At 40.5% G+C, this 19,038-nt stretch overlaps 1 protein-coding gene across 1 annotated transcript; it reads left to right on the top strand.

The window, feature by feature from the left end:
• Positions 1–2,413: 2,413 nt before the first annotated feature.
• Positions 2,414–4,076, top strand: LOC111918233 (3-ketoacyl-CoA synthase 9). Its single transcript, XM_023913903.3, has one exon. The coding sequence runs from the start codon at positions 2,464–2,466 to the stop codon at positions 4,003–4,005; it is 1,542 nt and encodes a 513-aa protein (XP_023769671.1). The 5' UTR covers positions 2,414–2,463; the 3' UTR covers positions 4,006–4,076.
• Positions 4,077–19,038: the final 14,962 nt, after the last annotated feature.

Raw genomic sequence — 19,038 nt, 5'->3', positions numbered from 1 at the left:
TAGCATTTGATGGATTTTATGAGATAATTTAACACTCGGTAATCCAGCAAATGGTTTCTAGTTGTTAAACATTTATTATATTTTGTGTGTAGGTGTATTAGACATTTTTATATATTAGATGATTTGTATAGTATGTCTATTAATTTAAGTTGTTTATCATAATAACGTACATGATGTTAACTGAACAATATTTGACATATAAATGATTTTAAGTTGTTCAACAATAGTCATGACAAATAAAAAAGTGTGATCAAATGTCAATAATAGTCACCATTTAATCTATTATGTGTCACTAAAAGTCGATAATAGTTATGACAAACGAAAAAACATGTGACTAAAAGTAGTTTATAATCAATGGTTAATATATTACGTGCTACTAAAATTCAATAGTAATCATAACAAACGACAAAACATATGACTAATTGTAGTTTATGGTCACAGTTTAATAAAAGATGTGTTACTAAAAGTTAGTAATAATCATGACAAATGAACGAAACATATGACTAAAAGTAGTTTATGGTCATAGTTTAATATATTACGTATCACTAAAAGTCAACAATAACCATGTCAAATGAAAAAACATTTGACTAATATTAGTTTAATGGTCATGCTTTAATCTATTATGTGTCACTAAAAGTCAGTAATAATCATGAAAACAAAACAACTTGTTAGTGAGTAATTTATTGTGACGGTTATAAAAAAAATGATTGATAAAACTACAAAAATCGGTACCCTTTGATGACGGTTTTTACGTATAATAGTAATGGTTTTTTATGGGTTATAGTCAACACAATTAAACGTTATCATAACTTACCTTTAATGATGAACTTTTCCTTTCATATTAAATGAAAAAAAATACATCATAAAATGTCTATGGTGACAAGTTTTTTGCGTGACCAAAGACCAATTTTTTACTAGTGAAACAACATTGAATAATTAACAACTTATCATCTTCCAAATTACATATTAGACAAGTAACAATACCCAACATGTGTTTCCATCAAGTTATCTACTAATAGATTGATATGAATGATCTTTTGGAGACATAATGCGAATAATCAATAAAAACATCTGTCTAAAATACCAAAACAAAAATAGTAACAAGAACGAGAAAAAACCAGCGTCGAACAATAACAACAACAAGAATCAATTACCAAGAGATAGAAAAGCATACCCAAAAAAAGGAGATCAAAAAGTATACCTAACAAAATTAGATCGAAACCAAATCTACTAAACATATACCAAATAAGGACATTTTGATCCATGATAGTGTGCATGCTACAAAGTTTTCCACAATCATGAAATTAACAGACATGAATCGAATAGCGCTCTAATACCTCGCGTATAAATTGATAAAAAAAAAAAAAAAAAATCAAAGGAATAAAACTAAGGTCTATTATTGAAATAAAAAGTGAATTACAACTATAAATACATAAATAAGGAAGGTATATATGGTGAACTTATGCATAAATAAAAGGTCAATGAAAAAATAACCCAATATTTTTTTTTATTATGCTAACACTCTACACCATAAATATCTATTAAAATATACATGTTCATATGAAACCCAATATTTTTATTAAGCTAACACTCTACACCCGTAAATGTCTTTTAAAATACATAACAACATATGTCATTTAATATGATAGCCATCATGATTTTGCGTGTGTTACAAAATCATCTAAAGCGATGCTTGTGAGCCTCGATTGCAGTTCACATGCTAAGAAACATATACCCACATTGATTGTGATGTTACGATAACCATCAATCAATTACGATGAAGGTGTTGAACTAAGTTATTAATCATAAAACTTAATGACATTATGTAGTAAGAATTATAGTTTAGAGTTCCAACTATAAAAACCAAACTCTTCTAATGTTTGATAGAACGTAATAAATACATGTTATATAGTTAAAATATGAAAACTTGCATGTAAAAAATAAAATATGATGTTTAACATTTTCCATGTCAATCGTGATGATACGTACGTACGTAGTTTAGTGGTGGTGTAGTGTAACTCGAGACACTAGATCACAATAGATCTAGAGGTCAAATCCTTATAAAACATCCAAAATTGTGTGTGTTTTGTAAATGACCTTCAACATAACTTTTAGAGCCGTCTATATAATACAATTGAGTACCTTGAAGGAGAATAAAAATGTAAGATTCATTTTTATAACAAATAAATAGCTTTAACAAAAACTTGTAAATAAATAAACAATAATCTAGTTTAGGGACACTATATTTTTCCATTAGGATAAGTAATAATAATATAACCAATTATTGAAGAAACCATTCAAATTCACGACACGTGGACCTTGGCAGTTGATGGTTGGATCGACTTTATTTCTCAAAGTTAATTGTTCCATACCGTTTCTAGTTTCTACTATCCTTCTCTATATATAGTATTTCACCTCTTCGCCAACTCTCCACAAAACCAGTCCTTTCAACCACTACCACTAATGGCCACCACTTCTCTCCACCAGTCCACCGCTGAAAGCGCCACCACCGTCGAGATTCAACAACTGAGTCACCCACTTCCAAACTTTCTCAATAGTGTTAAGCTGAAATACGTCAAATTAGGCTACCACTACCTCATGAGACACCTTGTTACCCTCCTATTCCTCCCTCTTATCGCCATCACCGCTGTCCATGCTTCCCAGGTAAACCTTGATGAAATCGGAAAACTGTATCTTCATCTTCAGTATAATTTCATCGCCGTCATGGCGTTATCTGGAGTTGCCGTTCTTGGATCCACTGTCTACCTTATGAGTCGACCAAGACACGTGTACCTTGTTGATTACTCATGTTACCGTCCGCCGGAAAACTTGAAAGTCAAATTCGACGTGTTCATGGAACGCTCGAAACTGCATGGAGGTTTCAATGAGTCAGCGCTGGAGTTCCAAAGGAAGATACTTGAACGTTCTGGTCTTGGAGAAGAGACTTATCTCCCACCGGCGCTGCACAGCGTTCCGCCGGTACCTTCCATGGCCGCTGCTAGAGAAGAAGCGGAGCAAGTTATGTTTGGAGCTCTTGATAATCTGTTCAAATCCACCAACCTTGATCCCAAAGATATTGGAATCTTGGTTGTGAATTGCAGTCTTTTTAATCCGACCCCGTCGCTATCTTCCATAATAGTCAACAAATACAAACTCCGGGGAAATATTAAATCCTTTAACCTCGGTGGTATGGGGTGCAGCGCCGGCGTGATCGCCGTTGATTTGGCCAAAGACATGCTACAGGTACACCGTAACAGCTACGCAATTGTCGTCAGCATGGAGAACATAACTCAAAATTGGTACTTCGGGAACAAAAAATCAATGCTGATCCCAAACTGTTTATTTAGAGTCGGTTGCGCCGCCGTGCTTTTATCAAACAAGTCCACCGATAAACGCCGTGCAAAATACAAACTCCTTCACGTCGTACGAACCCACCGTGGATCTGATGACACCGCATTCAACTGCGTCTACCAAGAAGAAGACGACGCCGGAAAAGTCGGAGTTTCACTATCCAAAGACTTGATGGCGATCGCCGGTGGTGCATTAAAAGCAAACATCACCACTTTAGGCCCACTCGTCCTTCCGATCAGCGAGCAGCTTTTGTTCTTCGGCACCCTAATCGCAAGAAAACTAACAGACTCCAGATTAAAACCTTACATACCGGACTTCAAGCTTGCGTTTGATCACTTCTGTATTCATGCCGGCGGGAGGGCAGTTATAGACGAGCTGGAGAAGAACTTGCAGTTGTCGGAGGAACACGTGGAGCCGTCGAGGATGACGTTGTATAGGTTCGGAAACACGTCATCAAGCTCGATCTGGTATGAGCTGGCTTACACGGAGGCTAAAGGGCGTATGAAGAAAGGAAACCGTGTTTGGCAAATAGCTTTCGGCAGCGGTTTTAAATGTAACAGCGCCGTTTGGGAAGCCATTCGAACCGTCAACCCGTCGGATAGTAACCCGTGGGCCGATTGCATTCATAAATTCCCTGTAGAAATATGTGTGTAAATGTATTATTTTAGTGTTGGAGAATTATAAAATATCATATATATATACCCTAGTTTGACTTGTTTTTCCAACTCTTGAAGTAAGTATGATTGGACTTATTGAACTTAAAGGGTTGTATACTTGTATTCTCTATTTGTTTTTTTTTTTTTTTTTTTTTTTTTAATTATAAGAAAATATTGGAAGTTGTTGTGTTCATTAAACAGTAGTCAAAGATGCATGACGTCGATTTTATATATAATATATTTTATTCTTTCGTGTTAAATTATAGACTAATGATGGTACTTACACAGTCTCTTTCCCATTCGAGTGATATTTGAATATTTCTATTAATCTTTAGTTTACGTACACGTGAAAAGGTGATACAAAGAAATGAAAATGAAAGAAAGTTATTTGTAGTGTTTATCAAACTAGTGTCAAAGCTAATAATTTTATTTATAAGAGCTAACTTCAAAGCTAGAATGTGAAATTACCATTGAATATGGCTTTTCCTTTATGAATCGTACAGTTTCACTCACAGTAAATGCTTTGTTGGGTCGATTAGTAATTCTATGTCACTCATTACATAAGACATGGTCCGAATGCCTCAAGAATGTGTTTTGGATATATAAGATGTGGTAGCAATCTGATACGGTTAGTCGAGGTCAATGCCATTTAAAACATGGTTGAATAGGATTCACTATCTGCACTTGCAGGTTCTTCAAAATATTTTATATGCATATATATACCACCAAGCTACCGCCCTCTTAAAGGCTACTTATGTCGTTTTCTCGATATAACTTCTCTTGTCCTACCATATTCTGAGAAGTAGCTGTAACATTGTCATCTTATCCACAATCATTAGGTCGGTAGTGTTTGATATATAAATTCTAAATGATCAGCTCGTTGTCTACCTCATGTTCGACATTATGAGGGTGGACGGAGAGTGGTTCCGTTTGGGAAGTATACGGTGGTCGACACCTGCTATACCGCCGGGAACACAGCTCCGCTGTTGCTGGTGTCTAGACGGTTTTAAATATATTTGAGGCCCTGGAAAAAAAAAAATAAGAGGAAAAAAGGTTACCAGTTACACAAATCATATATGACTAATGGATTGATTTTTGGGTTTTAGAAAAAACAAATTTTTAGGTGTTGCTTTGTTTTCTTTATATAAAAATCACAAAAGAATCGTGTGGAAAAAATGATATCATTTTGTGTATAAATTTAATTGTTAAGTATATTATAAATTATAGTTATTATTATGTATCTATCTTTCGATTGAAAATAAGATAACTAACAAGTAGTATGAGTTTACAGTTTATATAAAAAGCTAACATATAATGACAAATCTTTATAAATAAAGTTAATCTTTAATTATTTATTTATTTATTATTTTATTTTATAAGTTCCATGTGTTTCGATTTTCATCATGGTTGGTCTATCATCCATATAAAAAAATTATATGCTTTTTAATTTATTTTATATTGTTATTTAAAAAACCAATTTAAAAAATAGGGAAAAAAAGAAGTCACAAGAACACCACACTCTTCTTCTTCCCCAACCCGTCTGGTTGCAATTCTGCCTTAAGAATCATCGATTTCCTTTTTACGAATAGTCCTAGAAACAATTGATTTTTTGATTTCTACAATCTTCAACCTTAATGGCAAACAATGATCCATAGAGAGGAGGAAACCACCAAAGACAGCGGAGCACAAGTTGCTCCGATCGTCAAGCTTGAAGAAGTCGATGTTAATACTGTGTAAGAAGACAATGATGCTATTCTCAATCTGTAGTATATCCTTCTTGATATGGTCTTATTTTGCTTTGTTGTTTATTATATGGTTATGATATTAACCTTTAATTTTTTCTACTTTTTAGTAAAGTCAATTTATATTGGTTTGATAACGATGGAAGACAGTGGAAAGAAAGAGGTGTCGATTCACATATGTTATGTTGTATAGTTGTACCTACATGATTGTTCAAGCACATGATGGAAACAATAAGTCATGTGGTATGCGATTTTCGGTGACACAACTTCCCAAGCCTCTTACTCCCTGAGTTTGCTACTACGGAGCAGGCCCGGATGACTCGGTACTTGAGCATGCTCAAGACGGATATTCGACAATTTGTGTCTACCTAGCGATACAGTACTCTCACTGAGCTTCATGATTCCATAAGGAGGTGTGAGATTAAGATAGAGACCCAGACGAGGGAGCAATGTCAGGCTTAGATTAAATCCTAGCCTGTGGCAAAGCGGTTCAAGCCTGCTGATTCTCAATCTAGAGGACAAAGGGGCCGTACTTGTGGCAAGTGCAGAAAGGTTAGTGAGGGTGGTTGTCGATATTCTTCTAGGTGCCATAAATGTGGAAAGGATGGGCATTATGTGAAGGACAGTTGCCAGCAGGCTCCGTCACCGATTTCCTGGATTAGATAGCATTGTGAGCAGGCGGGCCATGTGAAGGCCCAATGTCCCTTGCTTTCTGCCAAACCGGTGCAGACACCGACTACTTCTACTTCGAGAATCACAGATAGACGACATGGCAGGACGGAGCCCCCAAGGGCTCGAGGTCATGCGTTCCAGCTCACAACAAAGGAGGCCAAGGCGGCGTCAAACATCGTTACTAGTATGTTCTCATTTATTATTCCGTCAGATTATTTTATAGTATGCTTATGTTTATGATTCTGCTAGGTACCTTCTTAGTAAAACCCTTGCCTGCTCTTGTGCTTTTTGACTCGGATGTGAGTCGGTCTTTTGAGTCTCAGTCTTTCGGGAGGAGTTTTGATATGATTCTTAGAGATTTGGAGTGTCCGTTGAGGTCTCTATCACCAACGAACACAGGGTTTCAGCATCAAGTGTTTTTTGAGGTTATATTTTGGAGATTTTCAGGGTCCCCTTTACCCAATTGACTTGATCCGTATTCCCATGGGGATATGTGCGTGATAGTAAGGATGAACTAGTTGAACAGGTTCTAGAAATAATAAAATAGATCGATAGATTCTATAAACAACAATGTGAATCAAATAAAAAGAACAATGATCAAAATAGTGCCGAATGCTTAGATTATCAAAGCTCTATAAGAGTTCAACGAGAACTTCTCTGTGAGAGTTAGGTAGGGCAATACTTTGTATAACCCTAATTGTTACATGCATGCAATATATAGGCTCGACGGATAAGCACGAAACAGAGAATGGACAGGCCTATCTCAACAATAAATAACCTATACAATATACATTTGACACGATACTAATAAGCCCAACAATTTCCTCCTTTGTGTCAAATAAGGAAGGAGAATCTTCATGGTTATCTCTTCTCAACCTTGAACTGCCGCGTCATTAGATTCAGAAGGGTGTTTTCTGATTACAAGATACCTCTTGATCATATCAGTAAAACATTTCAGATTAGTAGCATCGTTGGCTTTTCATGCTTCAGTTAGACCCATAATGTTGTTTAGAGCAGCGGTTGAATATAATTGTTTGTCAAGTAAGAAAAACATGCTCTTTTGAACATTTTTACCTTCTTTTCGCCGACACACCACACTCCACTTTTCTTTCCTGATTTTACCTAGCTTCAGCTTTCGGATGTCCGTCGGTTGTTCTTCATGTTTCACAACTGGCCTTTTCTTCAAAACAGATGCTATTTCTATATCCATTTGTGCAACTTCATGAATATAGAAAATAAGCATTCTCTTCAAATGAGCAATAATTGATTCATATTTCTACTCATCCTTAGACAAATCAGATGTAACAACCCCAAAATCCAAGGTAAAAATTCCATTTTTATTATAATCAAAGCACTATTGTAACTTAGTTCTAAACATTAGAAACATTTCAAATAAAACAATTATTAGAGTCCTATCCTTAAGATCACATATTGCGGAAAACATGGGTGTATGCGTTGCGACCGTCCCGAGCTCTTTCATTTGAAAAATGGAGTACCTGAAACATAAACTGAAAACTCTAAGCATAAAGCTTAGTGAGTTCCCCAAATACCACATACCATACATGTCATACATAACCGTGATCCATACATAACATTCATATACCACAATCAATAAAGGTGATATGTGTCATGCATAGTCTTGCCATTATGCCACGAGCCGTCTTGTGGTCTTTCTTGCCAATCTAGGGGCCACAACCCTGGGTCATACAGACTAGTGCTAGGAGCCACCTCCGGGTCTTCCATGAAAGCATCACAAAGACAACTAGCATACAATCTACACTACTTAACTAATTAACTGCTAGAGTTCAGACTATGGTCTTGCATACATTGTGCCAGGAGTCGCCTCCTGGTCTTTCATACATAATGGCAAGAGTTAATCCCCAGGTCTTCCTACAGTGCATAAACCAAATGGGTCGGCATTGGTACCTTCGACCCATAGGACAATGAGGAGACTCACCTCGAATGCTGAAGCTTACTAAAAGAAATCCCTAGCTGCTGTCCAGATGACATCTCCGATCTAACATATCAAAATAACACCCAATTAGCAATTGGGTTCCATTCTTAGGCACACCATCCATACTTGGGGTAAAATGACCATTTTACCCCTGACCCCAACATGAACCAAAACTGAGGCCCAAATCCAATAATTAAGAAGGCCCCAACCCACTAATGGCCAAATTTTCCAAATTGGGCCCAATCCCATATGGGCCTTATCCTAAGCCCATATTTTCCTTAATTACAATTCAGATACCACAAACACCCCTTGAGACAAACTAGGTCAAAGACATAAGTCAAAAGTCAAAGTCAGAAGCCCAAGTTAACCCAACTCGCCGAGTTCACCCTAAAAACTCGCTGAGTTCATCAGGAACCAAACATCTTAATCTATTAAGCCGACAAAATTGAAACTAACATCTTCCCCACTCAGATGTTAACTGAAAAAAGCGTCTAGAAGGATAAAGTTTCCAAATTTACCCCTAGGGACCAACCAAGTGGGCTTAAAACCCAAATCCTAGGCTTAAATGGTTAAGGGCTTAATCAATAAACAATAAACCACCAAGACAAATCCCCAAAATATAGATCTGGTCCATTAAAATTGCATGGTCACATAAAGCTTCCAACTTTACACTCATGCATGGCTAGGAGAGGCTCAAAAGCTCATAAGAGACTAAAAGAAGAGCTTAATAGATGCATGAAGCCCTTAAGACCATAAAGTTGGCACCTTTATGCCAAAAGAACTCATGAAGGTCATAGATCTGAAAGAATAAACACTTGGGACTTCTGCTTCCCCAACAATCACCCAACCATGGCTAAAAGCATGTAATTTAACCAAATAAGAGATCTAATCAAATAACAAGAAATTTTAGAACTTTATACCTAAGATGTGTTGGAAATGAAACATAGAATCAAGATCTGAAAGCTCCTACTTGAACGACCACCTTGCACCAAGATTTTCTTCCATTCAATGAGCTTCCAACATACCAAAACACACCCAAAATGAGCTCACAACACTCAAGGAGGCTCTAGGGTTTTGAGATTAGGGTTAGGGGCTATGGAGGCTAGAAATGAGGCCACCACCTGGAACTTAGGGTGTTTAAATAGGGTGCAAAACCCAAAAATTAGGGTTTCTCAAACAACGTCCAACTCGTTGAGTTTCCTTCACCAACCCGACGAGTTAGTCCTCAAAAACACGCATCCCAAAAGCTTGCAACACGTCAGGTTCATGCCATAAACTTGATGAGTTGGCCCCTAAAAAGGGAATTTATTTCTATAATTGACCTTCTAGAGTTCGGATGTTACAACTCCCCCCCCCCCACTTAAATTAGATTTCGTCCTCGAAATCACTTCTTATTAACACTCATATCAAAACAACCAACCTGATGATCATAATAGAAAATTTTGCGCACAAATTAATCTTCCCTAGACAGATGAAACCCCAAACTGAAACTTCTATTCGCCAACAATCAAACCTTCAGCCTCTGCAACCACTTCTACTTTTCTAAGTCCTGAAATCTATCTTGGTCTGACTCCCCGACAGACCGCCCACGCTAAAAAAACTCCATGAAAAATGCTCAATGAATAACAGATCAATCATAACACTTCCAACTCTAAACATAAAAGAGCCTATCCAGAACTACTGAAACCATCCTTAGAATAGTTCTGCAAGCCCGATGAAGAACAAAACTATAATTCCTTGAATAAGGCCAATCTTATCTCATCTGAATTCCAAAACTTAAAGTCTCAATGGTGTGACTCCGTGTCAGATCTCCCATACTGAACCGCCACCATGCCAACCTCATAGAGCTTCGTACCACAAAATGCTTCCAATCCCCGATCACATCACTGCTTCCATGGAAACAATCCCATTAACCAAATACTGCTACAAGACACTTATACTCGATAGAAGGTTAAGATAATCCTTCAAGTAGAAGATTCATCCCTACAATGGTTAGACTTAGACGAGAACTGCGCAACAGGGTCAAATCAATTACTATTAGATTATTTAATCCCACTCTGAGTGACTTAACATTCGCCTAATCAACCCTTTACTTCACACATACATGACACCGAAAACACTAATACTGCCCGAATCACTAATACTTCCCGAAACACTGATAATACTTTCCAAAATCCACCGAGACCTCCCTGGTCCCAACTCGTCTGCCAATTATCCGAAATAAAGGGTTCCAACCCGGTTGCTGAGCCAAAAGACTCCCACATAGTCACCCCTTGTGACTTCCGAAAGAAAGCCTCATTGGCAATGACTTCTCAGACATCTCGTCCTTAACCCAATACTAGGTTGAAAGCTACGGAACATCTTTAGTCTTACATCATACCCGATCTCCCACGACCTACCATATCCTACTTCCGAACATGCTACAGCCCTCCCACAAATTTGTGAACTGACCCACCCTGGCCTACATCATCTGAAGAAAATCGTGAGCAAATAACAATTTGCCACACCCTCACCGTTGTACAGGGACCAGTGAATGTTGTGGGCCACCCCACAGTGTTACAACACTCCTACTCTATCTGCGAACTCATGAATTCTACGGGCCACCACGTAGTCTTACAATACTTCCACCTTACTACAATTGTCGCCCAAAACCTTACCACTAATTTATCAATTTGAAAACATCCAGTGTCGAGCACGCACTTGAACCAACACCTGATCTGAACTCGATCCATGATGGGAACCCCGACCTGGGTTCCCCCAAAGCCTGCCACCAAACATCAAGAAGATTCGAACCCAATGTTGGGGAGTTTTCTGACACCCAACTCACATAATCCTCAATCCAGACAACCACTTGGGCCGCCTTGCCCCAATGGGGATGCGAAACTCCTCCAAGTTTCAAGACCGCTCCTGTTTCTGAATTCTTGGACAATTCTCCCCCACTTTGAATTGACTAAATTCTCAAAGCACACAAGAGTTGAAGGATTCCCAATCCTTCATACTTTCTAATAGTCGATCCACGGATAACCAACACTTACCCTTTCTAGTGATCCATTACTAGACGTTTCAAAAGACCGCACAAACCCCTGAAGACTTGTTGAACACTTCCCGAATCTCTGCAACACTGATAATTCCATATACATATAATGATATCCCACTCAAATCTTGAAGTTCAAAGGACGGATGCTCCAACTAAAGGTTTAGCAACAAACCACTTCTTTCAGCACCTCTAAAAACCAATACAGGCATAATGGCTAAAACCACTAGATTATGGCGATACTGGACAACTAAACCGCTGAATTCTGACCATAAACCTTCCACACAATGTCCCTGCCCTTAAACTGATCATGTCCATCAGTGATCCTCAAAGTAGCCCGAGCGGGTGCACTCTTTACTCCTCCCGAAAATATCGGACAGTCAGCCTTCTTAAGGTCCACCTGATCGCAATGAAAACATAATTGGTTTGCTCCTTGAGGAGAATCCCTGCTGATGTGACCAACCCTACCATATTTGTAGCAACCCAAACCCCTGGAATGGCAAACTCCATCGTGCAGTTTCCTGCACGTGTTGCACTGACTCTGGCCCTGCTAGCCTTTCAAACGTTGGTCAGAAGTCTTGGGTCTCTTCCCATGACCCTCCAATGTCTGTACCTGATCCGACCACCTCTTCTCAATGTGCTCCAAAGTTGTCGAGTTTCTATTTCCACTTCGTCTTCTAGATAATCACTAGACTAAACCTCAAATTCTACTAGTGCTTCTGACTTTATTGCAGATATTGGCTCTTACTTTATATCGAATATGCCGAGCTTCACCATAGATTTGGCCATCCTTCCTGAAATTTATGGTTTTCTCATAACATCATTAATTGGATAATTTGGTTTTAAATGTATGGTACGAGTCTCAAACTAATTTCGTAGCTTGGTAAAACCTGTAACTAGTACAAATATTAGTTTTTCGAGATGAGAATACCTAGTTTAGACTTTTTGTAACATTCATAAAATTCTAGAAAATTTTAAACATTTTAAACAAACCCAAAACCATCATTATATAAAAATTGTTTTCAAAATAAGTTTCACATCAAAGAAATCCAAAAATCGTAAATAAAAAACATGAGGAGGTGCACGATCACGCCTTGGGCTTCCCGCGATCCTCTGAGGTACCTGAAACATAATCCAAAATGTAAGCCCAAAGCTTAGTGAGTTTCCCCTAAAATACCACAACAATACATAATCATAAATATCACAACAACAGTATGTATACAGAACGTTCAGCATGTCTAGACCGCCACACAGGGCCTTCAGCCTGTCTGGACCGTTCTTCAGGCCTTCGGCCTGACTGGTCCACCTCCCAAGCCTTTAGTATATCCGGGTCACCCTGGGTCTGTTGTCCTTCAACACAAAGTAGGACCGCTTCAACCCAACGACACACACATGTCGACATATAACTCATAAAAATATAATCAATCAACGGTCAAGCACAGATCATACAAATCAATAAGCATAGCATCATCCTATATACCAGGATTCAGATCTAACAGATCACTACAGTACTCAATCATACACTAATTAGGATAACAATCCAAAGGTCCGGCACTGGTGCCTTCGGCCTGTAAATACAGTGAGGAAAACTCACATCTCAAATGTCAAGCTGCACTGAAATCCCAGACTGCTGACTGACGAAAAACCCCGAATTATCACAATAAATAAAAATCCAATTAACAATTGGATTACTATTTTTGACTAAGGATCCATACTTAGGGTAAATGTCCATTTTACCCCTTTCCCTAATTAGGTCATGGCCCAAGTCCAAATCTTTGATCCAAATGGCCCAAATTACTTCAAGGCCCATGATTAGCCCAATTTTCCAAATTATGCCTCATCCAAAGCTCAGATCCTCTACTTAGCCCAAGACACACTTATCCTAGTGGTCCATTAGGGCCCAAGTATCAAAGCCCAACAGATGGCCCAATACCCCAAGCCCAAAATCCAAAACCTCCATAGAAGGCGTACATAGGGCGTACCCCTTCGGTACGCTGGGCGTACTTCGCCTTGTATTAACTACCATCAGGGTGGTTGACTCAGTATGTGGGGCGTACCCTCTCAGGTCTTAAAATCATTAGAAGTTCTTAATGGATTAAGCACCTAAGCTCAAACATCAAATCCATGATTCAAAAGTACTCTAGAACCATAAAGTCGCAAACTTTAAGACTTTGGTTGTCCAAAAAGGGCTTAATGCGTGGTATTAATCCATTAAGACCTCCTATAGAGAATATGAAACCAAAATACCTTAAGGGACCTCATTTTTATGACTTAGGACCCATCCTAGGGTAAAAAAGGACAGCCCAACACAACCAAAAGAAAGCATGCACAATATTGGGACTCTTGGGACAAGAAGGATACCAAAACGCAACCAAAGAAAGATCTAAACAATCCAAGCATAAAGGTATAAGATTTATACCTTTTGAAGCTTCCTAAGGAGATGATAATCCCAGATATACAAGCTTGCTTCCTTCCTTGACTCATTTGATGCACTAACTTCTCCTTTTTTTCACAAAAAATCACACTATAAGCTCAAGAGGCTCACTATGGGGGTTAAGGTTCTCTTAAAATGGCTAAGGAGCTTGGAGGCTGAAAGAGTGAGTCAAAATGACCCATAATGGTGCTTAAATACTCAACAAACCTTAAAAATTAGGGTTTCACCCAGACACGCGTACGCCCTACGTATATATATGTACGCCCAACGTACTAGGGCGTGCCCTAGTATGCTTAGCGTAGCCACATTTACACCCAACGTACAAATCAAGCTCCCAAGAATAATCAATTTTATAGTAGGGCTTCTTAGGGATAACTCAAACCAACGTCAAGGACAAAAATGACATATTAAAATAATAAGGGAAGGATTTGAAGATACCTTAAAACCCGGGATGTTACAACTCTCCCCCACCTTATATAGACTTCATCCTCGAAGTCTATTGCAACAAACAGATCCAGGCAATGCTCCCGCATCTTAGCCTCTGGCTCTAAGATCCACTCGGAGCCTCTCCGATGTTGCCATTGTACCTTCACCAGAGGTACTTCCTTGCTCCTCACGACCTTCAATTTTCTATCAAAAATAGCTACGGGCCTCTCAACATAGTTCAGGCGCTCATCAACCTGGATGTCATCTAGCGACACAACCGCATCCTCATCCAATACGCACTTCCACAGTTGCGAAACATGGAAAGTGCTATGGATCTGACTGAGCTCCTCGAGAAGGTCTAAACTGTAGGCAACCTTGCCAACCCTGGCAATAATCTGGAATGGTCCAATATATCGGGCACCCAATTTCTCCCTTCTTCCGAAAGTGAATCACAACTTTCCAAGGTGAGACTTTTAGCAAGACCATATCACCGACCTGAAACTATAACTCAGATCGGCACCGGTCGGCCTAACTTTTCTGTCGACTCTGAGCAGTCTGCAACCTCTGCCTAATTTGCTGAATCATCTATGTAGTCTGAAGAACCACCTTAGTCTGACCCATGACCCTGAGACCAACCTCGCCCTAACAGACTGTGGTGCGACATCTCCGCCCATACAAAAGCTCAAAAGGCGGAGCACCAATGTTGGAGTGGAAACTGTTGTTGTAGGACAACTCTTCAAGGGTTAGGTAGGAGTCCCAGCTCCCACCAAAATCAATAATGCATGCACGCAACATATCCTCTAGATTCTGAATGCAGCCTCTTGCCCATTTTTTTATGGAACTTCTGCCCAAAATAGGAGGCGAACCGAACTTCACGGTCTGAAAAAATGGAGACCGAAACCCCATGGCGAGCAACAATCTCGTGAATATACACATCGGCCAATTTCTCGGTCGACGAGCTCTCCCAAATTTCCATAAAGAAGGTTACTTGGTCAATCGGTCCACGATGACCCAAATAGCATCAAAACCCTTTTTCGTCTTCGGAAACTTGGTGATGAAATCCATCAAATATGCTCCCATTTCCACATGCGAACCTCCGGAGGCTGCAGCTTGCCATGCGGCCTCTGATGCTCGGCCTTGACCATTCTGCAGGTCAAGCACCTCTCAACGTACCAAGCGATCTCTATCTTCATGCATGGCTACCAATTAGTCAAACGCAGATCCCGATATATCTTGGTGGCCCCTGGATTAATAGAAAAATGAGACTTATGAGCCTCGTCCAACACAATCTGTCTGACTCCACCAAACATAGGAACCCATACCCGAATGCAACGGGTCAACAAACCACGACTGTCCTGAACAAAACTTGTAATCTCGCCCCTGATCCTCTCAATCTTCACATTTTCTTCCCGTACACCCTTGACTTGGTCCTCTATAATCAACTCCACAAACGGAGAATCCACAAATATCCTCATACATGACACCCTAACCATAGGTCTAGCCGACTTGCGGCTCAAGGAATCCGCCACCACTTTTTCTTTACCCGGATGGTAAAGGATCTCACAATCAAAATCCTTGACCATGTCCAGCCACCTGCACTGCCTCATATTCAGGTTCGACTGATCCATAATTTGACTCAAACTCTTATGATCCATGTAGATAGTACAACAGACCCCGTAAAGGTAATGCCCCCAAATCTTGAGGGTGAAAACCACTGTCCCTAACTCAAGATCATGTGTGGGATATGTCGTCTCATGCAGCTTCAGCTGTCACGAAGCATATGCTATCACGCATCCTCTCTTCATGAGAACTTCCTCCAACCTGGTGATGGACGCATCATAAAAAACCACAAAATCCTCAACTCCCTCAGGGAGGGTCAAAAATAGGGCCTCACAAAGTCTCTGCCGAAGGGTCTCAAAAGTTGACTGCTGCTTAGTGCCCCACCAAAAATACACTCTCTTCCTCGTCAGATGATTGAGGTGTACCGCAATCTTGGAGAAATCCTGAAGAAATCTCCGGTAGTACCCTGCCAAACCCAAGAAACTCCTGATATCTAAGGGAGATTTCATAGCCTCCCACTTCATCACAACCTCGATTTTGGCCGGGTCGACCAAAATCCCATCCTGGTTAATGAGATGTCCAAGGAATTGAACCTGTCGCAACCAAAACTCACATTTTGAGAAGATAGCATAGAGTCGTTCTTGCCTCAAAACCTCTAAAAGCTTGCGAAGATGCTCCTCAAGCTGCTCTCTATTCTTGGAATACACCACGATATCATCAATAAACACAATGACAGAGTGATCGAGCATTAGCTTGCATACCCAATTCATCAAATCCATAAATACTTCAGGGGGATTTGTGAGCCCAAATGGCATCACCACATACTCGTAATGCCCATAATGGGTCCGTAATGCGGTCTTCTCCATGTCCTCGTCCCTCACCCTGACCTGATGGTACCTAGACCTCAAATCTATCTTGGAGAACCAGGATGCTCCCTGCAACTGATCAAAGAGATCATCAATCCATGGAAGGGCATAATGGTTCTTCACCTTTAACTTGTTCATCTCCATGTAATCGTTGTACATCTGGTGTGAACCATCCTTCTTCTTGACGAATAAAATCGGTGCTCCCCATGGAGAACTGCTCGGATGGATGAGCTGCTTGGATAGCAGCTCCTGCACCCGAGATGATAGTTCTTGTGTCTCAGGCGGTACAACTCCCTGGCAATCGGGGCCACACCTGGTACTAGTTAAATCTTGAACTCGACCTGCCTCACACGAAACACACCAGGTAACTCCTCCGGATACTCATCTGCGAACTCCCTAACAATAGGAACATCAACAATCGACACCTAATCCCCAACCTATGTACCCACTACATAAGCCAAATAACCTGCATACCTGTGCTGAATATATTGTCGGGCCTTGGCTACCGAACAAAACCCTAAACCCATCCTGGTGCCTTCTCCATAAATAACCAGTTCTCCCCCAATTGGGGTTCGAACTACCATACACTGACCCTTGCAGTCGATCATGGCACTGAAACGGCTCAGCCAATCCATACCCACAATCACGCAGACATCCCCCATGGGAATAGGAATCAAATTGATCGAAAAGGATACCCCGAAGATCTCCAGAACGCAACCCTGATAAACCAAAGAAGCAAAAATCATGTGTTCATTGGCGATAGAAACTCGCAAGGAACACTCCAACTCCCGTATGGGCAAAGCAAACTCCCTACTAAACGACCGAGAAACAAAGGACCAACTTGCACTTGAGCAAAACAATTCAAGAGCAGGAAACGAGTTCACTAAGAACGTACGTAACAGAGGTACAAACATATGAGCGTAAAACAAACATAAACAATAAGATAAGGGATAGAAACATACTAGTAACAACATCCGCTGCTGCCCAAGCCACCTCGACAGTAAGGTAGAAAGCGCGACATCGTGCCCTTGGGGCTCCGCCCTGCCCTGACTCCCATCAGTGATCCTCAATGTAGCTGGCATGGGGGCGTGCACCGACTTGGCGGCAACCAACGGGCAATTGAACTTCACATGGCCAACCTGATCATAATGGTAGCAAATCCTCATACTCTGAACCAGCACTGACTGGTGGCAATCCCTTGCAATATTCCCTTCATTGCCACATTTGTGGCACACACTACTAGATCGACATGAAACTGTCTGTACTTCGCTGACCTCCAAACCTAGAATCAGTGGATTTGAACCGCTTTGGCGTCGGCTGTGACAGTGTCGAGGCCTATCTCTGCTCTCTCAACTAATGATCTATCTCAAGCTTACGTCACCTGGCGGCCTCCTTTTACTCCAACAAAGAATCAAACCCCTGGGTAGAAACAAACTGCCTGATATCCATCTTGCGCATGCTCAGATAACGAGTCATCTGAGCCTACTCTAAAGCAAACTCAGGGAAAAACGTAGCCCTCTCAGTGAACATCTGGGAGATCTCCGTCACCAACTCTAATCCTTCTTTAGGTCTAAAAAATCTTGAGCCAACTTCTCTCGCTCGACATATGGAGTCTAGCGAGTACAAAACATCTCCATGAACTGATCCCAAGATATCTTAGCCCACTACTCAGCAAAATACAATCCCGTAACAAGTCTCCACCAATCTTTTGCTCCAGACCTCAGAAGGTTCAGAGCGAACCTGAGCTTCTGGTAAGTAGGGCATGGACAAGTGAATAAACACCCCTCACATCAGATAGCCATGTCATGGACACGATCGGGTCCTGAACTCCATCGAAAGTTGGGGGCTTCGTATTATTGAAGTCCCGATACTGAATGACCCGCCTTGTCCCAACACCTGTAGCCACCACAACTGTAGAGGCTGCAACAACAGCCGTCAGAGCAATGGTTGCATAACGATCATCAAGGAACTCCATCATCGTGGTCTTGATAGCCCCGAACATCTCCGTAATCTAACTTTAGACAATAGCAATCACCTCCTCGCATATGATCTCCTTGACGCGGTCCTCAGACAATACTGTCCCACCCTGACTGCCAGCTCCTGATCCCGACCCAGACCCGACCTCAACTCGCCTCGTAGTCACCATATTGAAAATACAACAGGATGATATCAGATAATCCACATATCAAAACGGGGAATCAACTCCTAGCGAAGCCCTAGGGGTTGTGACGTCCTTGCTACGTGTACGGGTCCTATGCTTTCAGTACGGGCCCATACTACCTTCCATACATACCCTTATATGTCTCAAAGACCATCACAACGCCCTAAAAATACTCATAAGCA

Source organism: Lactuca sativa, chromosome 9 (assembly GCF_002870075.4).
Source record: "Lactuca sativa cultivar Salinas chromosome 9, Lsat_Salinas_v11, whole genome shotgun sequence".
In the NCBI taxonomy this organism is placed as follows: Eukaryota; Viridiplantae; Streptophyta; class Magnoliopsida; order Asterales; family Asteraceae; genus Lactuca; species Lactuca sativa.
Note: the sequence above shows the minus strand (reverse complement) of the source record. Positions and strands in the feature narration are given on the sequence as shown.